This window comes from Sceloporus occidentalis, unplaced genomic scaffold, assembly GCF_023333645.1.
Source record: "Sceloporus occidentalis isolate IW3139 unplaced genomic scaffold, rSceOcc1.0.p SCAF_14, whole genome shotgun sequence".
Classification (NCBI taxonomy): domain Eukaryota; kingdom Metazoa; phylum Chordata; class Lepidosauria; order Squamata; family Phrynosomatidae; genus Sceloporus; species Sceloporus occidentalis.
In genome coordinates this window covers 12,273,954-12,294,818 of record NW_028316994.1, presented here as the reverse complement: position 1 = coordinate 12,294,818, position 20,865 = coordinate 12,273,954, and the positions used below count along the sequence as shown (strand labels likewise).

Below are 20,865 nucleotides of genomic sequence, written 5' to 3'. Positions count from 1 at the left end.
ACCTCAAGTATGGGTACAGCTCTGCAGAAACAATTAATTTGTGTTTAGTGACATTGCCTGCATCTGCACTGCAGAAATTATGCAGTTTTGCCCCTTTAATAGCCATGGCTCAATGTGGTGGAATTCTAGGATTTGTAGTTTTATGAGATGTTTTGCCTTTCCTGTCAGAGAGCTCTGGTGCCACAGCAAACTACAAATCTCAGAATTTCAAAGCCACAGCAGTTAAAGTATTGTCAAACTGTGTTATTTCTGTAGTTCAGATGCAGCCCATAATGCAGAAGAAGAAAATTAGTGACAACAATGTTGAAGCTCCATTCTCTGCCTGGCTCAAAATGGCACAAGCACACACATCTTCACTCTCTCCTGGTATTTTTGTGTGCTGACATTTCACAAGGACAAAGCACTTCACATTTGTGAAGATCCAGTGAACCCCAGTGCCAGTTAGGAATGGATGCACAGGCTTCAAAACCACCACATTACTTAGAGTTGGCAGATCTCCAGTTTTCATGGGTCATCTCCAAGGAGGAGATGAGGGATCAAATTCTCCCGTTTTGGTGGACTCGACTCTGAGCAAGAAGAAAGGGCTGTGTGCAGAACTCCAGTTCACCTAGTGCACAACAGCTTGCTATACTGTAATTTTGCAAGGCACCATCAATTTCTTGCTGCAATGAGCAAAGACTCTACAGTGAGTTCAATGTATTTACCTAACTTTTTCTCCTCCCCACCCCTCATAATTGTTGTGGTGCCAGGGCTCATCCTCTACTCTGCTCTGTATCCACTTTTAGGCTATAAATAAGTAAGCAAATTAAACAATCCTTATCCTGTCTCCTCAAGCAGGCAAGCATTGGCAGGTGGTATTTAATGCATAATGCTTAATGGCATGACAGGAGGCATCCCTAGGTGTCAGATTTTGCCTCTGAAAACTCAGGGCCTAGGACAGTCATGAACTGGCAATCCTATTCTCTCTCACACACACAAATAAATCAAGCTTTCTCCTTTGACAGGGCTGCTCAGCTTGGGATTTGTCCCCCACCCTGGGAGAAACATAGCCATTTTCTGACACATACACTGGTCCCCTTAGACCTGGCTACCCTAGCAGGACAGTCTGCTCAAACCTGTTGCCATTCAGATGCCGCTAGAACTAGCTGAGGATGATGGGAGTTGTAGCCCAAACCATCTGGGGGATGTTATGTTAAGTAAGGTGTGACTAACCCATCTGAAGCTTTGAAGGCTTTATTTATTCCTTGCACCCTGAAAATAGCAGATTTCATCTCATTTTGGATGGTAAGCAGAATCACGCCTGATTAGTACTTGGATGCCAGACTATTAGGGAATACCAGGTAGATGTGGTGGTAGGGAGGATTCTGCTTAAACCATGGAGAGAAATTGCTGCCATTGAAAATTGATTATACTAGTCTAGATAAACCAATGGTTTGACCCAACAGAAGGCAGTCTCTTATGCTCTTATATTTTGGTGGGTGGAGGAGAGGTGGAGATGATAAGTTATGCGTGATAAGGAGTAAAAGTAGAGGAATTTTGGGGTTTCAGAGGTTTTGGAGCTCAACTCCTAGAAGTCCCAGTTAGCATATCCAATGGTCAGGGGGGTTGTCCAAAACATCTAGAGGGCCTAATTTTGGTATGTAAAGGAGGGTAGTCTTAAGTTGGTCTATTTTCCTCCTAATATTGGGGGGGGGGGCGCTCAATCAGATTCTTCCCTACAACATCATAGCATTTTGGCTGAAGGGCGGAGTATAAATAAATAAATAAAATAATACCTGTCAAGCAACCCAGTTTGGTAGGGACAGGCCTCATTAGTCCTCTGCCATCCCACTTTGTCAGATGCTTTTAAAATGTCCCAGTTTCTCTCCCCTCCCCTGTTGCACCCTTGTCCTCAGCTTACTTCAGTTTACTGATGCAAACTGAGTTCAAAGTGCAAAAGTAGTCTGCACTCAATTAATTCAGCAGGGAAGAAAGGAGAGGAGGGGACCATGTTGCCTTTCCCAGGTGGCTGAAACAAAAGCAAACTGCAGCTGCCCCTCCTAGTATTTCTGTTATTCCTCATTAAAAATGTCTGCCATCTTGACCACCTCTGATGTTGTTGGCCACATGTCCCCTGGCTTTCATCTGTGAAATACTGGGTCATCTGCCAGCATACAATTCATGAGATGTCGGTGATGGCTGGTGACTAGCTTGGGTAACAATTAGATCAAGGATGGGCAGATGTGAAGCTTGTAGCATCCACTTTGTTTTTCACTCCAATCCCAAAGGTTATCCCAGTTGGAGCCACGGGAAAATTAGTGACTCAGCAAGTCAGGCTGAGAAGGGAGACAGAAATTGCCTCTTGCAAAACAGAAATTGCTTCTCTGAGCTCTTCCACAATTCAGGAATGTGTTTTGAGGACAAGAAATGGAGCATGCAGTCTAATCCTTTTATGTGCACATGGTTTTCAGAACCCTGGAGCCATCTTGATTTCACCATCTAATTTAGAAGGGGGGTGCTATTCTTAATAGAAATGGGATGAATAATAATTATTTTTTGCATTGTTGGTGGGGGGGAAAGGGTGTCCCAGGACAGGAAACCCATCCAGATAAAGGATAACAGCTGTGAGTTATTCCACAATTTTGCAGTTTGCGGCTTCTTTCAGGACAATTCATTGGCCTGGAAATTCATGTGGTTTCTTGCATGCAGAGAAAAATGTTTATTATGCAGAAACCAGTGTGCTTTATACAAAACAAAACTCCCAAACAAACACCAATTTCTGAAATTCTGCAGCAAAACCACATGTATTTCTGCACAAATAATGAGTCCCAAAGGTGTCTCAAAGTGTAAACAGTGAGATCGATCAGTGCATACAATCACCAGTATTCTCTTTCAGTGGGGAGAAAGCAACAGGAGTTTTTCAGACCTGCATGCAAGGGTGAAATAAAAGGAAGATTTGCAGCCCATATTAAGCAATTGGAAATCACAGGAGCCTAAATACCTTTAAAGCCCCAGTTCCTGTCTGATCTTGGAAGCTTAGCAGGGTTGACCCTAGTTAGTACTTGCATTAGAGAATGCCAATGAATGCCAAATTCTATAAGTTATATTTCATAGGAAGGAACTGGCAAAACCACCTCTGAGTATTCCTTGCCAAAGAAAACCCTAAGAAATAAAGGGGGTTGCCATAAGTTGATGGGTGACTTGAAGATATATACATCTACAAGCAAATCAGAAATCCTTGTGGATCTACTGAAAATCATCTGTATATGGAGCAGTAGTTCTCAATCTCATTACCCAACCCCATGATTGATTAAACAAATTAATGGAGAAGAAAAGGACCTCCTCCAATCCACAATAGATTCCACCTAAACAATAAGAACTTCCTGATGGTGACAATGGAATATGCTGCCTTGGACTCATGTGGTGGAGTCTCCTTCTTTGGTGGTTTTAAACAGAGGCTGGATGGCCCTCTATCAGAGGTGCTTTGATTTTGAGTTCCTGCATGGTCGGGGTTGGACTGGATGGCTCTTGGGGTCTCTTCCAATTCTATGATTCTATGATAACTGAATTAAATATAAGTGTTTTGAAGCAGTCTACCAATCATTCTTAACACACACCGTTCCAGATGTGTTGTACTACAACGTCCATAATCCCTACCAAGCAGGTTCATTGTCATGAGGGGAACTGTGGCCACAACAGATCTGGAGAGAAGCAGATTGGATTGAAAAATTCTGCAGGATATAATTTATTTCAACCTGCTCTATTAATTGATTTTATACATGGCTTTCCTTATCCTTGCTTCAGCATCACAACTGTCCTGTAAGGTAGATCAAGCTCAGAGAGTACAACTAGTTCACAGGCAACTTGAAGGCACATATGTACACAAACATAACAGTAAATAGTTACTCAGATTGTAGGGTTGCCAGGCCAGGACTATTCCCCATCAAAACCTAAGATCTGGACTGGCTTGCTATGATGTCACAGGGGGAATGCCCTGGTAATGTCATATGGTTGATATTATAAGATGGGGCCCCAGAGAGAGCCACCATGGTGTAGTGGTTTGAGCGGCAGACTGACTGTGGGTAGCAGGTTCAAATCCTCGCTCAGCCATGGAAACCCACTGGGTAACCCTTGGGCAAGTCACACTTGCTCAGCCACAGAAGATGGCAATGGCAAAACCTGTCTGACGGAAAAAAAAACCTCTGTCGAGAAACCCTGTGATAGGTTCATCCTAGGGTGGCCATAAATCAGAAACAACTTGAAGGCACACCATCACCACCATCACAACAACAACAGTCTGGGTGAGATCATTAAGCATCATCCACAGTTACACAGAGTATAAAATTCAAGTTACACAGAGTCTCAAATTCAATTAAAACACCACCACTAAGAACTGAGGAACACACACACACACACACACACACACTTACATACACAAGTGTGTATGTGGGAACCTTGTCTTGAGAGGACTCAGCTTCACCCAGTGAACCATTGAAAAGTGTTCAAGCCCTGACAATCAGCACCAGGCCTGTAGATCTGGCAATACTCATGCAGCACCTTAATATTAACTAATTTGAAGTCGAAGGCTTTCACAGCTTGCATCCGTAGTTTTTTGTGGGGTTTTCGGGCTATGTGGTCATGTTCTGGAACAGTTTATTCCTGATGTTTCACGAGCATAAACTCTTCCAGAACATGTCCACATAGCCTGAAAAGCAAGCAAAAAATGATTAATTACTTCTAAGAGTAACTTCCCAAACTCTGCTTGGAGCCCCGACTGATCATGATGGAAAAGAGAAGACAGGGCAAGAGAGGGGCAGGAAAAGCAGCTGGCTCCTTCATTCCCTGGCCTACTAGAGCAACGAATCTTGGAAACGCTCTTTCCTTTCTGATTTCTAAATCTGGCCACCGCAGATGCCCATGACTTTCCCAAAGTGACATGGGCCACCACTGTCAGAAACCCTGATGTGGTGAGATTTCCGGCGCCAATGGCAATTATGATGCGCCTGAGCTATGTGGGGAGAAAGCCAATAGATGAAGTTAAGGCTGCCAACACTCTTTCCCTCCTTCTCACCCATCCATACACTTTCCCCATAGTTCTACACCACACTGTCAATACCTCTCTTTTTCTCTCTCTCACAGTCTTCTTTTCAGGGCACCAGAGTTTTGACTTCAGGCCTGGGAGAGCATGGCTGTCTTTTTCTCAAATTCCGCTTCTCTTCCTGCTGAAACACCCTCCAACACTGCCAGGAGTTTCCTCCCATGGCTTGGTTTCTCTTTCACAACCTCTTTGTATTTTTTTTAATGGTTTCCTCCCTTCCCAGCCAGTTGTAGAAGATAAGGCTGAGCACATATTCTTTCCACAAAGCTTTGAGCCAGTTAAATGCCTTCAACTCCAATCTGTGGTGACCCATCCTCAATTAGATTGATTGAGAGCCATAACTTTCTCTGCAACACTCTGTCGCTGAGCTTGGAAATACTACTTTTGACCGGGCTAAAACTCCCAGCCTGTACCAAAGATTCTGGGGACTTCACTCCACAAAGAGGATCCCCTGTCCCTACTAATATCTCAAATAAATCGTAAGTCACAGTTCTATAGGCATTCATCTTGGGGTTTCCTCACAAGCTTGGTGGGAAATTCCTTGTGTAAAGGGATGGTGTTGTTTTGGCTGCAAAAAAGGAGCACTGTTCAAAACAAAAGCAGTAGAGAGATGGCCAGCCGATTTCCACATTTTCTACATTTTTTGAACTTCCCTTTCTTTGAGCTCTCTCCAGCAACCAAAAATGAACACACACGCACAAATACACAAACAGTTGCACAAGACACACCATTTCCTTTACGCCTTTTATGCATTTAATTACAAAAGAACATTCCCACCACTCCATCAAATACATATAAAAATATACATATACACATTTTTATATATATATATACTGTATATATAAAACACCAACCATCCCTCCCTTCAAGAAAACATTTTGGAGCGTTTTGATAACCCAGTTTCCCAGCCCTACGGCTTCAGTCCAGAGCTTGGAAAAAATCCTGGTTTTGGACTACAACTCCCAGAAGGCCTCAGCCAGCTGTGTCAGTGAGGCTGGGGGATAATGGGAGTTATAGTTCAAAGGGGATTCTTCTTTGTCCCCTACAGACCTTGGAAGCACTGATTGACAACTAACATTGTCACCTTTGTGCTGAAGTTACGTTTCAAAAGTAATGGTAATATAATTCCCTGTACCAAGTTATTACCTGGAATGTATGTATAAGGGTCTAAAAGTCATGTCAAAAATAAAGCAAGGAATGCAAGCAAAGTTGCCTTATTGGTGTAATGGTTTCTAGTTACTTTCCAATGCTCCTTTTAAAGGGCATTTTAGAATTTTTCATGGTTTACGTCATTTTATTGCCGATCCTGTTGTAGTAGCTTTCTCCAGCTATGGCCCCTGCCCTGCCACATGAGTCAACTAGTAGTTATTTTCAAAAGTAACAGAAAAGTAACAAGCAGTACAAAGTAACACAACAGGTTACTTCTTCAACACTGCCACAAGCAATGAAGTTATTATTAATTATTGCAACGTATAATGAGAATTAGGTACTTTTCAAAGGTAACTTTCCAAGTTCTGAAGGGTTTTTCTCTCTCTAAGCTCTGTTCCTATCACCATTCCAAGGGCCAAGATCCTGGGAGGTGCATTCCCCAACTTCAAAGCACCTTCTTCCATAGCGTGGCACATTTCATTCCCTTCTTTAGGGTTCCCTCATCTTTGCCAGCCTCATCCCAAGATGTTCATTTAAAAAGAGCAAGCAAGATTAATATCTTTAGTTCAGGTAGAATCATAGGGTTGGAAGAGACCCCAAAGGCCGCCCAGTCCAACCCCTGCTATGCAGGAACCCACATTCAAGGCACTCCTGACTCATGGCCATCCAGCCTCCCCAAAAGGAGACTCCACATTTTCTTTTGATTTGATGGTGATTTTGCAGCTTTAGCTATGAGGCGCAAAACAAGTGTTGATTTCCAACAATTCCTCTTCTCCAAGATAAATCCAGAGGGTGAATCAATCTTCCACCCTGCCCTGGAATTCTGAAACCATTCACACTATACAGTTAATAGCACTTTGATCCCACTTTTTACCATTCTTGCTGCATCCTGGGGAATCTTGAGGCTTGTAGTATGGTAAGGGGCTAAGAGCCAGCATGGTGTACTAGTTTGAGCATGACTTTGGAGAGCAGGGTTCCAATCTCCATTTGGCTATGGAAACCTTGGAATCTCTCAGCCTCAGAGGATGGCAATGGCAAACTCCCTCTGAGGAAAGTTGCCAAGAAAACCCTGTGATAGGGTCACCTATCATAAATTGTCATAAGCTGGAAATGACTTGGAAGTACACAACAAAAACAACAGGCTAAAGCTCTCTGGGTGTGAATTCTAAATGCCCCTTCTTAAACTGCTAATCCCAGGATTCCATAATTGCCATGGGAATTAGAGAGGAATCATAGTGCCATTACAGTGTAGTGTGAAAAGATGCAGCCATAAACAGTTAGAAAATGATATTTCAAGCCATTCAGTCAAGGCACCAGAAATATGGTGGTGATTGGAGGTCCGTATGTCAATGAGGTGGTGAATCTGCTCCAGCTTTTAGTCTGAACTTGAAAGTGAGGTGCTCAAAAGCTATTCTGGGGAATAGGGTCAGCATTTGGATAGCTCCTTTAAAGTTTGCCCAAAGATGCAGAGGATTACACACTCCACTGACATGGTGTTTGCCAGAATACTATATTCCTGGAGTATTGTGGTCTCTTCCCCCAACAACAGTGTTAGTTGCCTTCCCACACATGGTCCCCATTCAGCACCTGGTGCCACCGCTGAGGTCAAAACAAGGCACCTAACCATGGTATTGGCACTGGGCACCTTGTTCTGACCTCAGAGTGACTCGCACCCACAATAGCAGCACCAGGTGATGAACAAGGACCACAAGTAGAGAGGCAGCCACCCATTGTTGCTGAAACTCCTCTGAAAACCTTCAGCAAAGGGGGAGTTATTAAAATATGGCTTATGGGGAGGAGGCCCCAAATTAGGTGCAGACATCGTGAAGACAGCCCAGACCTGATTTGGGGGTTTGATCCTGCATCTTGTAAGCAGGATGCAGCAAACCTGGGGGGAACACAGGTTAAGTTGTACTAAAAAAAAAAAAAAAAAGTAAGTCTTGGTAGCCACTGGGGGTTGGTTTTAGGACCCCTGTGGATACCAAAATCCATGGATGCTCAATCCCATTAAATACAATGGCATAATAAATTGGTGTCCCTTATGTAAAATGACAAAATCAAGGTTTGCTTTTTTGGAATTTATATAAATATTTTTATAGATATGGAGGGCTGACTGTAACAGTTTTGTGCTACCAGATGGTGATAAAATTCCACCCACTTACATGCTTGTATGCCTAAACAAAAAGCCAAAAATGTTGGTCCAGTTCCTTTCCTTCTGGTGTCAAATCTTTCTTTTACTGACCAACAGATTATCTTAGAAAGAACACCCTCATGTCAAGGCGACTCAAGCACATCTGGAACAGTGAGACTGGCAAGGATGAGGACAGGAGACTAACTGCAATTGTTTTTCAGAAGGATCAATGCACCACAAAAGATGGCACAGTAGAAGGGATCTGTCAGGGTGAAAGTGCTGTATGAAGTGAAAAACAGAGGTTTAAGCAATCATTTCCAAACAGAATCGCTACCTAGCAGTTTCAAGGTATCAGCCAAGGAACACAAGCAAGAAAAAGATGCCAAGATGTGTTCCAGTGTGTATGCTTCGTCAACATAAGTCACTTAATGTGGGAAAAGAGAAATGCAAGAAGAATTAAAGGGTTCTTCCAGTCTATTGTAAATTTCAAAGCACTGTCCAAGGGGCTGAACCAAACCACCTCAAAAGCTTCAGTACCTGGGACAGTGCCCTTAAAATTTGGACTAAAAATCAGATCAAATTCTTTGTCCTGCGGGCATGGAGACACAATCCCAAAGCAACTCACCTGATTTGCTTCTCTCGAGTTCATGCATGAATCGATTAGGAGCAACTTTGCTATGTGCACCTCTCAGGTTGCCGAAAAGATGGCCCAGTGGCCCACACACTGAATTTCTCTTTCAATTTTATGGTTATTACTACAGGCTGAGTTTTCTTCATCTGAAATGTGTGAGACCAGACGTATTTTGGATGGGAGTGGATGGGTTGGATTTTGGAGTACCTGTATTTGCATATACGTACATAATGAGATATCTTGGAGATGGGACCCAAGTCTGAATGCAAAATTCATGTATGTTTCCAGTACACCTTATCCACATAGCATGAAGGTAATTTTTAAAAAGTATTTTGAATAATTTTGTGCATGAAACAAAGCTTGTGTACACTGAACAATCAAAAGGCAAAGGTGTCACTACCTCAGCCACCAATTAAGAAGTTTTGGTTTGGGGGGGATTTCAGATTTTGGAATTCTGGATGCGGGAGACTCAGCTTGTATTTACCTTCACAAGGTGTTAACCTAATGTGGTGTGGTGACCCTGGATTCTCAAAGGTTATGCTAGTGGAGCACAAACTATTCCAGATTCTGCCAAGCTGGCAAGGCTGGCAAGATTTTTGACTAGTGCAGGGATACACTGATAGACTGCATGTCTGCCATCTGAGGACCATCCTAGCTAAGCATGGAGAGGCTTCCAACAGAAATCTGGCTATGGTGACTCACTGGCCACAGCAACCACTAACACATGATCACAGTGGGAACGGTTGCAATGTACATGGTTGGAGGGACCATGTGCACAGATGAAATCACACATCTTTGAGGTATTATCTTTTACAGAAATGGGCTGCTGAAGCAGGTAGAAAGTACTGTCCAAATCCTCCAGAAACCATATACAAGCTATCAGAAAAGTGACAGACCTTCAGAGACATATCAATATTTTCAACATGTGTACTAGGAGCTGTGCTTTCTACTTGCATTGGTGGCTAGTTTCTGTTTTTAAAAACTAGAAGAAACTCAGCTGTCAGAGTAATCTTGTAAACCTTTTTCTTTTTTTAAAAAAAAGTTGCTAAATTTGTACTTACATTTAGGGCAATTTCCTATAATCTGCACAAACAAGAGAACATATTCAGCAATGGTGGCCATGACTACTCATTATTGTTCTATGTAGGGATGCAATTCTTTCTGCTGAAGTTTTTGAAAACCATTTACAGTTTGGAACTTGTTCTGTGCAAATTTAGCACATGGGATTCTTGCACAGAAAATAACATCCCTGTGCATGAAACAGAATTGTCCGTGCAGAAAATGCTATAGTTATGATCATATTCTGGGAAAAATTCACCTTTTTTTAAGCAGAAAAGCTATTTTCTGTACAAAAAACCCCAACATTAATTTTGTGCAGAATAAAACTTATGATAGTTGATCATTTTCTCAGCAGAGCTTCTCAATGTGTCAACACACTTTTTGTCACTGGGGGCTAGAAATTTTGCAAATATTCTCAACATTCTTATCAAGGAGCCAACATTGCAAAGACCCCAAGGGCCCCACCATTTGAAACACAGCTTTTAGGCACAATGGCTTACACCACCAAGAAGAACTTGCCAAGCTATGATAGTGGAAGATGAAACCCTCAATATTACAGAAAAGGCCAAATAAAAATGAAAGGTGGTTTGGATGGAAGGACACAGTGGATGGCATGGTGATAATGTGTGGGAAAGGATAGAAAAAGGGAGTAGCAGAGAAAAGGCCCGATAGTTATACAGATAGATGCAACAATCCTGTGGATGGAAGGTTTTACTCAGGCAACCATGCTGGGAATGGTTAGCACTTGAATCCACTGTCATATGATATAGAAGGATTTAAAGGGGATGATGACTGAAGGGGTTGGAATAAAGACTCAGGTACCATAAGAGTCAGTTGTGCAAACCCACTTTTGGTCCAGAAACCAGCATCTCTCTTGATGCTCAGATGCTGTAGAGTGACAACGGGTGAAAAATATGGAACAGAACAATGGTGGCTCTTAAGAGCTCTGTTGATGGAGGACAGAAGATTTGGCAAAGGGAGCCCCTGCTTTTATCCATCCTGGTTATTCTGAGATATGCTACATTTTATGAAAGCACCAGCAGAAACAAAAAAGAAGAACACATGAAAGAATAAGTAGAAAACTCATGTATAAATATCAGGGTCCCCATAAACCAGCATGATAGTTGTTTAGGGTAATCTCTCGATGTCGCTGACTTTCCTCTGGCAAGACAAGCTTCCAATTCATTTGAAGATATGAGAGTCCTGGGATGCAGTGGTTTTTCAACTCCGGCCTCCTTCACAGGGCGGCTCGGGGAAGTCGCTCAAGTCCCTGCCGATGATCTCGGTTACTGTGAAGAAAAAGCAAGGCAACCAGCCATGAGACGGAGATTCTGAAAGAAATCTCATTATGTTGGTGCAAAGTGTGGCCACTCAGGGCTCAAAGTTTTGGACTCAAACTGCACCTGAGATCTGAACTTGCTAGGTGGTTTTAGATAAGGAGTTCATAATTATAAAGCCTTTGCCCCAACACTTGGAATTGCAAGATTTTCCTACTAGTAATATTGCTGAAGGCATATAACTCAGGGAGCACTTGATGTCTGGCAGTCTCAGAACTTGGAAGGAATTAGTTACATATAACAAGTTAATTATGACTACAAATTGTTTGCCATCATCTTAGCAAAAAGACTAAAGAATATACTAATCTCCATTATCCATAAAGACCAAAAGGGGTTTATCCTGAAAAGACAACTGAAAGACAACATCAGGAACATTCTGAATCTAATTGACTATCACAAACAGCACAATGAAAAGAAACTAGCTTTGTTTTTTTTATATATTGAAAAAGCTTTCGATACTGTAAACTGGAATTTAATATTTAAAATCTTAGAAAAAATGGAGATGGGTGAAAAATCTGTAGAATGGGTCAAAACAATTTACACAAATCAAACCGCTCAGATACTTATTAATTATTCAAAGATTTAAAAAATAGATATTAATAAAGGAACGAGACAAGGGTGCCCATTGTCACCATTACTTTTCATAATAGCATTTGAAATATTACTACAAAATATAAAAGTGAATACTAAGATCAAAGGCATAAAAATTAAGGGCACTGAATACAATACTCTGGAAATCTATCAACTCTCACTTGACCCTCGCCACCCATGATGGGCTAGGCAAAGTATGACCTCCAGTACCTCTATGTCCTCTCCCAATGTTAAAATACAAGTCTAAAAACTCTATCTCAAGTCAAATTTGGGAAACTGGAAGGGTATTGGTGGCAATTTCTTCCTCCCTCAAAATGAAACTTGTAGGGAAGGGGGTTTAGAAATCTTCACACTCCTAGCTTTACCTTCCTCCAGCGTGATCCCATGGATGGGCAAATTATTCTGGAAACCACCGCCAAACCCTGACTTCTCCTTGGTGCCATGTTCCTCAGACCTTGGTTCTGGATCTGTCCATTCTGAAGTCCTCTCCCTGCCACATGTTTCTGCCTGCCCTGGTGGTTGAGGGGCAAGCTGTGAGCTGGGGGGCTGGAAGTGAGGTGGGCGGCAATCCAGAGCATGGAAGTGGGGCAGGCTTGGTGGAGCGAGGAGGGGAACAGAAAGATTAGGCCCCCTGTAGGCCTCATTGGCGGGGAAACGGAAGGTAGGGCTGTAGCGAGGTGGTGCTGGGAATGAGCATGAACTCCACTCAGAACCATAAGGAGAACAGGGTGGAGAATGGTCAGGGCCATAAGGGAAGGGTGGCCCAGAGGGGGCAAAATCCATAGGTCCCTGGCCTGACTGTGGTGGGAAATGAGCGCTTGGAGAGACATGGGAGAAACTACGGTGTGCGGAGTCTTGCAGAGGTTCTTCTTTGAAGATCACTGGAGAAGAGAGAGAAAAGAGTGGGGTATGAAAGGTGAAAACAGCAATGGGACACCTGATCCTCACCACACTCTGCATTCTCCTTTATCTTCCATATGTGCATCCACTTACCAGGTAAGTATTTGAATGCCTGAGCTGGGCTCCTTTTCCGGCGTCCATTGGAAACGTAAAAATACGCCTGAACAGGTCGTGACACTCGCTTGTTGTTGTATTCCGGGACTGTGAGGGTCAGAGAGGCCTATGGGAGCAGAGGAGGTTGAAAAAGAATAACTGAAAATCATCACATTAACCTTTTGTTTATCTGGAGAAGAGACTATGTATACTCCTCAGCTGTGTTGCCCAGGTAATGGGACAGCCTATTATCACAAAAGTTCAAGCTGGAAACCAGAGCAGATTAACCACCTTATTAATATATTTCCTATGTCGAAGATATGTTCCAAAACCTTGGATTGCTCTTTTAAAGTTTGACTTAACCCAGGAATAGATTCACGTCTCACTAACACGGAAATCACCAATCACCACTCTCTTTCCATCATCCCCCTTAACTAAAAGGCATTCCCTTTTCTCCATTCAATACTCCACACTGAAAGCCTCTCAATCACATTCCTAATAGGTAAATCTCGACCATAGTTTTCCTGTCAGCATCTTGCTTTCATGGAAATGCCCCAGTCCAGAATTCTCACCTCTGTACTTTTCAACCGATTCACATTTGCCTCCTCTTCCCATTGGAGTTTTCCATCTAAAACAAGCAAACAAAAATGACTGGTTCACTGCCATAGATGGGAAGGGGCTAGAAATGAGACCTCAGACAGCAATGTTGAGATGGGAAAAGGCTTAGATCAACTTAGTACATAGATCTCCATCTTCTATACATGCTTCTACCTACCAGGAAAGTATTTGAAAACCTGAAACACGCTCTTGTATTTAGTACAAAGAGACTACTGCGGGAAGCTTACAACTGCTGGAGATCAGGAATGTATAGGTTTTCCTTGTTTTGTTCTGGCATGTGAAATGAAAAACATTTTCCCCCAAGCAAGATTACAAGCATTTTTGCACATTTTTCATCAATCTTTTGCATTTTTGTCCCCCCCCACCACCCCACACTTTTTTCGGAAAAAGGATTTTTGTGTATGCTCGTTCTTGTTGTTGTGTCTCTTGTGGGAAGACCCACAGTTTGGGGGCAAAGTACATACTGTATTTTCTGGCATATAAGACTCCCCCCAACTTTTCCAGGTAAAGTTTCCAACGCACACCAAATAAAAAAACATCAGATTTAATTTCAATATGGTAATTTTAATTCAAATGCTTATGACATGCAGGTACTTAGCAGGAAAACCTATTGTATACAAAGCCTGCTTGGATTGGATTGTATACAAAGCCCGCAGATGCTCCAATCTGGCTCAGTCATTCCAGCACCCGCCCTATAAGACGAAAGCCGGCGTATAAGATAACCCCTGACTTTTGAGAAATTTTTCGTGGGTTAAAAAGTAGTCTTATACGCCAGAAAATACAGTATATTTTTTCATACCAAACCATTTCCTGAAACAGTTAAGGATTTGTAAATATTAAGCAAAAAAAAAAAAAAAAACCTTTTGCAAAATTCTCCTATCTGTGTTATTCTTCCCAGTTGGGTTTCCAGAGTGTCAGGGAAACCATTTCTCAACTGGGAAATGAACAGTGAATATTCCTAACAGCTACCAGCAGGCCACATACCTACAGTTTCAAAGCAATCAAGGTTCCAAAGTGAGCCAAAGGCAAGTCGGAAGGGTAAATTATAATTATACATTGCTTACCGGGGCCTCGTTCAATGAAGACAACCTTGGATTCAGGCAGGAAATTTGCACCGGTGACCACCATCTCCTCCCCACCGTGGACAGTGCAGGCACTAAGGTTGTAGTTTTCCACTTGAGGGAGCTCTTGAGCTGAGCGCTGGGCTATAAGGAAAAAGCAGAGGAGGCAGCAGGTGAGGACAAAGGGAGCACCTTGTCTCAGGAAGACCCAAAACATTATGCTGCCTGAAGTAGAGTTGTCAGGTTTCCAAAGAAGCAATAAGAGACAGTCAAAAGTCATGATGAAAGAGCTTATCCAGGTGATTTTTAAACTGTGAATTTTAAATGATGAATTTTAGATGTGGATTTCTTTAATGCATGTACATCCTATTTGTCCTTTTAAATTGATTTGTGTTTTAACTGATATTGTTTGTTTGTTAATTATTGATGCTCTTGACCTTGATCCATGGAGAGAGGTGCATAAGAAATAATAATAATAATAATAATTATTATTATTATTATTATTATTATTATTATTATTGCTACTAGTAGTAGTACTACATGCAGGGTTGACAGTAGGGAAGCAGCAAATCTGTGTTCTTCAGTATCAGATGGAAGTATTGACTTTGAATTAAATTAGCCATGTGTGTTGCTGTAAAAGTTAAGATATTGCTTTCAGTGAGCCTGCCACATTCGCTGGGGTTAGGGATGCAGAACTCCCATGAAAATGGGAAAACAGCAAATAAAAAACAAGAAACACTGTTTCTTTTAACCTGAGAGAACACTACTCTAGGAACCTTTAGGTCCTCTAGTACAACTCTCTGCTCAACATCCACCAGAAGTTAGCTAGAGAAATGTGCTGGAGGACCAACAGATGCATAGAGAAGTATTCTCTGTAGGAATCTCTCATAGATCCTCCAGCACAACTTCTGTTGAAAGTTGGCCATACAGTTGTGCTGGAAGACCTAGAGATTTCTAGAGGAAACATTAATCAAATTGGTGAATAATCAAATCTGAAAATGTCAAAGCCACAAATGTGGAGGGCTGTATATTCAAAAATTACGTGAGGCACACTTTTCTGTCTTTGTGAAAGACCACACCCCAAAATACAGTGGGGTTTGCAGGGGTTGGGAGGAATCTTGTTAAATCTTCATAAAAGGAAAAGCTTTCCAACATTTCAGTCTTCATGAGGGGGACTGTATCCCTAAATATGGGACTTTTTAATTTAGAGGAAGGAAATCTTGCTTAGCTTTTGAACCTTCACAACCCTTAGGATACCTCCCAGGCCTGCAAAGAGACTAGCTTTCTGACTATAGTTGGCTAGATTAAACCAAGTTGGTTTAAACTAAGTGACACTCAAGGGCTTTTTAAAATTTATTTTATTTCAAAGTTTGGCTATTTTTACTATTTTCCAACCTTCCTACTTCGACAACAATGACTGTTTGAATTTAAACATTTTAACCTTAACAGTTTATTGGCAGTTGTTCATTGTGAGACCAGTATCTGGTGTCAGTTGCTTCTTTTTAATCACTTTAATTTTTTTAGTGCAAGAAATACCATTCAGAAACAAATCCTAATGAGCTAATGAGCATAAGTTCAACCAAAACAATGTGCTTTAAAAGAGCATTTTTAAAAGAACAGTTATTATTTAAACTAGTGGCCATAACATCTGAACTGAATTTTGCTACTTAATTTTCTGATTTAGTCATATATTAGTGTGGTCCCACACGTTACTGCAAAAAGAAAAAACTGGTTTAACCAAAAACAGGTTTTTGATTTGATTTTGTTTTTAACTGTTATATTCCAGCCCTCTTTCTCACTCTCAAATAAGAGACATCCCTTAAAATAAGGGAAACCTGGACCCCATAATTTCTAGCAAATAATAGTGTTAGCTCTCTCAATCCCTCAATTCCTAGTATTTTTTAAAGTTGACTGTACTGGTTGTTAAATCTCATTTCCATACTAGAGACAAGAACATCTTTCCTTGCAACTTTCACAATTCTCAGATCTAGCACCTGTGAAAATTGCCCTATAGTGCCCAATGGTTGAGCACAACAACATTTTGTTTTGCTGAGGTCTTTGGAAAATTAGTTTATTCATTCAAATTATATCCCAACAGTTGCCCTTTGCAAGATCCAAAGTTTTTTGTTCTTCCTTTTTTAACTACAGTACATCACAGGTCTAACTGGAGCAGTCTGGTAACCGTGGCCCAAAAAAAGTGATTCTTTGCAAGCATTATGGATTTGGCAGGCTAGCAGTATGTCGGACGAGGAATTGGGTCCAGTGTGATCACTGGCTGCATGGTATGTGAGCAATGTCTTTCACAAAGCTTCGTTCATGGTGCCCCCTTCCACTTTTTCCTTCAAAACCTATCTTTCCTATGATACTATGAACCCTCATCCACTGTTGAAACCAAGCCTAAATACACATACCTGAACAAATTGCACACCATGAAAGTGCATATACACTGTAGAAACAATGAAGTTTGACACCACTTTCACTGCCATGACTCCATCCTACAGCATCCAGGGATTTGGATGCTGTATCGCTCCTAGACTATGAAATGGCCTGCCGGATGAGATCCGTCATATAACCTACCTCAGGCGCAGTACAGACTGCCCCTTCAGAGGCAGCCTGCATCCGCCCATTTCCACGCTGGATTGGGAGCAGGGCAGCCTCACTGGCAGCCCTGCGGCCCCAATCCAGAGTTTTTTGGGACCACAGAGAAGCGGCAAAATGCAGAAAAGGGGTGTCCTTCGGGCTTCATGCCCCCAGACACCCCAGGAGCCATAGCCATGGGAGAAAGGGGCCACCCGGCCCCTTTCTCCTCGGCATTGTTCATGCAGCCGTTTGGTTGCTGCAGGAACAATATGAATGTGCCAAAAAGGACCTGTCTAGAGCAGCTCCTTCTTTGCGGCGCCGTAATCAGGAAGTGGCACCCTTATGATGCCACTTCCTGTGCGCGACGTATAGTTGCTGTGTGGCACTGCCGGCATCGTGGCAGCCCCAGTGTGGACAGGAGGCCATTATGAAGATGGTGCGGTCACATTCTAGGGTTAGGTACCATGCGATTGCTGCACGGTCCCTAACCCTAGAACTGGCACCGGTACGCTGCATTTTGGCAGCTTGTACCACACCTTAGACAACTTTTAAAAAGCTGTTAAGATGGATTTCTTCAGGCAGGCCTTTCCTGAATAGATGCCCGGTCACCAAAGAGAGAACGTAATGGACTGATCCTGTTGCTGTTTGCCTGTCCATTGTTGTTTGTTTGCTTGGGTTTTTTTTCTTAAACTGTTATTGAACTTTTTAACATGTTTTAATTGTAAAGCATTTAATTCTATTTTAAGGAAGGGAAGGTTGGGAGATATATGTATAACTCTTAATCCTGTAAGTTGCCCCGATTGTCTGGGTGCAGAGGGGGCGGGATATAAATAAATTTTATTCTTATTACTATTATTTGTAGCTTTGTAAAGTAGCAGCACTCTTTGGCAGAGAAGGCAGAAGACCCTGTAAAACTACAGATAATCCCAGGATTCCGTAGGATGGAGCTACAGCACAGTTGCATTATTTCTACAGTGTAGATGCAACCTACATTATTGGTATGCTGGGACACAAAAACTCACTGGGTGATCTTGGGCTAGCCTGACCTACCTGACGGGATTTTTGCAAAGATGGAGAGAAAGAAAACCATATTCATTGGAGAAATGCCAGGATATAAATTTAGCTCACTGAGCAATCAGGTAATACCCGTAGGTGGTACAACAAGGCAACTCTTTCCTGATAAGTATTTCACCACTTCATCCACTTCAACCATTGGGATCTTATAAGGTGAGGCTGGAGCCACCATCTCTGATCCGGGCATTTGTCTACCTAATACAAAGCCTTCCTCACTCCCTGTTATATTCCCACTGGCTACTCACAGCACTCGATGGGCACTGAGGCCGTCTGGATAGAGACCACCTTGCCATTCCCTTGTGGCACATGGACCCGGAAGACCAAGCGCACTCGTGTGTTTTTTCGCCCAATGTCCGTCTCGCCCTTGCGCAACTCGATGTCTGAATTCCGCAACTTCAAGATCCCGGCACAGTCGATGCTGCCATGAGACAAAGAAAAGGCCAAAGGATTTATCAAAAGAAGAAGAATAAAACCAAGGGGGAAGATTTTTCAAGATAGATTTGTGGGACTAAGAAAAACGTACCTTCTTCCTAGAGTGCTTTACTTTTATTCTTCTCTGCTATGACGAAAGCTCTCCTTCCCTTCAATTTTATTCCCCAAGTCTGCATCTGAACTGTAAAAATAATCAAGTTTAACACCACTTTAACTGCCATGGCTCAATGTTATGGAATTCTGGGAAGTGTAGTTTTGTGAGACATTTTTCTTTCTCTCTGAGAGCTCTAGTGCCACAAATGACAGTTCCCAGAAATCCATAGCATTGAGCCATGGGAATTTTAAACAGTGTCAAACTGGATTATTTCTGCAGTGCGGATGTAGCCCTAGAATATGTATACTTGGCTCTGGTTACACTATAGATTGTTATTCTTTTCCCTGCATGCCTTAAGGGAGTATTTTTCCTCCCTTTTTCTTTCTGCTTTCCACCATTATCAGAGGAGATGGCTCTTTTTACCATTTAGGTCAGGGGATATTTGGGGATGTCTGCATAAGTCAGGGCCTGGACAGCCCTTTCCCCACTCCTATTGTAGTGGTATATCTGCGCTACATAGTTATAGCAGTATGATGCTGCTTTTAACTATCATGTTGCCATTCTTATAGAATCTTGGGAGATGTAAATTACTTTAAATTCCCTGCTAGAGGGCTCTAGTGCTATAGTTCAGGGGAGTAGGTGCTAAAACACTCCAGCAGAGATTCCTAACCAACATTGTCATTGTTGTGCACCTTCAGATCATTTCCAATTTATGGTGACCCTAAGATAAACCCAGTGGGTTTTACCAAACTACAGATCATAAGATTTTGCAATAAGGAACCATGGCAGTTAAAGTGATATCTAATTACTTTACCTTATATACTATAGACAGATCCAACACATGCTATACTAACAACAGTAACACACTACACTGTTATAGCACTATTCTTCCATTTTAACTGCTATGGCTTCCTCCTGTGGAATTCTGGGATTTGCAATTTAGGAAGGGGAATTTAGAATTATCAGCCAGAGAGCTCTTAAGCCTTGCTAAACTACAAAGCCCAGAATCCACAGGGGGGAGGCATAGCAGTTGAAGTCAAATAATAGTGCTATAACAGTGTGGTGTAATGAACACTATCAAGGGTCCTGCAGTCCTCCTCCTTTTTTGCCACTAACTAAGGCCTGTTACAGACAGCCCAAATAAAGCTGCTTCGAGTCACAGTGGAGCTATGGTGTTTCAATGATGCATGCGTCCTAAGAGTCCAGAAGCCACACCAAAGCCACGCTCCAGTCTGGAGCGTGGCTTTGGTGTGACTTCTGGACTCTTAGGACGCATGCATCATTGAAACACCATAGCTCCACTGTGACTCGAAGCAGCTTTATTTGGGCTGTCTGTAACAGGCCTAAGAATCAAAGAATGTTTCATTTCATTTTAGTTAGTGATTAAACTGTTTGTTAGCTTTTACTGATGCTCTTATAATATGTTCGTTATGAAACTGCTATTTTGTCTTGTTTTGTTACAAACCACTTTGAGAATTGTATTTATGGAAAAACGCTACAGGAATAAAGTGATTGATCAAGTGAGTCACCCACCCAGGACTCAGGATGTGGGTAGGGAGAGTTGTGTTCACTGCCTCCTGCATTTATTCATTTCTTAATTTAAAAATCTGGAGAGCTTCATGTTGTGCCTGTGTGTCAGGAAAAAAGGGGGGAATGGTGGTAGCAACTCTAATGCAGAACCACAAATATAGATGGGTTTGTTGTTGTTGTGTGCATTCAAGTCGTTTCTGACTTATGGCAATCCTATCATGGGGTTTTCTTGGCAAGATTTGTTCAGAGGAGGTTTGCCATTGCCTTCCCCTGAGGCTGAGAGAGTGTGACTTGTTCAAGGTCACCCAGTGCGTTTCATGATTGAGTGGGGAATCAAACCCTGGTCACCATAGTCATAGTCCAACACTCAAACCACTATGCCATAGATGAGTACATGAGGATTAAAAACCAGGCTTCGCCAAGTTACAGTAAATATACTCGTCCCTCAACATTCATTCGGGTTGGGGCACAGGACCCCCACAAATGTGAAAAAGCCGCAAATAACAAA

The 20,865-nt window shown here is 42.2% G+C and overlaps 2 protein-coding genes across 3 annotated transcripts in view; both read right to left on the bottom strand.

Annotated features, from left to right (window-relative positions):
- The window catches only part of RIPK3 (receptor interacting serine/threonine kinase 3), a 32,494-nt gene extending 27,285 nt beyond the window's left edge, over positions 1 to 5,209 (bottom strand). The window contains exon 1 of the mRNA XM_089480841.1: positions 5,096 to 5,209. The gene's annotated coding sequence lies outside the window, so the exon portion shown is untranslated. The remainder of the gene's footprint in view (positions 1 to 5,095) is intronic.
- Positions 5,210 to 11,135: 5,926 nt separating this feature from the next.
- Positions 11,136 to 20,865, bottom strand: part of NFATC4 (nuclear factor of activated T cells 4) — a 30,897-nt gene continuing 21,167 nt past the window's right edge. Inside the window, exons 5-10 of one of the 2 annotated variants that reach the window (XM_089479827.1) lie at positions 18,547 to 18,719; positions 14,651 to 14,791; positions 13,541 to 13,596; positions 12,969 to 13,095; positions 12,329 to 12,856; positions 11,136 to 11,336 (exon numbers count right to left, since the gene is read on the bottom strand). In XM_089479827.1, coding sequence (XP_089335953.1) covers positions 11,269 to 11,336; positions 12,329 to 12,856; positions 12,969 to 13,095; positions 13,541 to 13,596; positions 14,651 to 14,791; positions 18,547 to 18,719 — 1,093 coding nt within the window. In that variant the 3' untranslated portion in view covers positions 11,136 to 11,268. The remainder of the gene's footprint in view (positions 11,337 to 12,328; positions 12,857 to 12,968; positions 13,096 to 13,540; positions 13,597 to 14,650; positions 14,792 to 18,546; positions 18,720 to 20,865) is intronic. The other variant, XM_089479826.1, reaches the window with a different exon arrangement.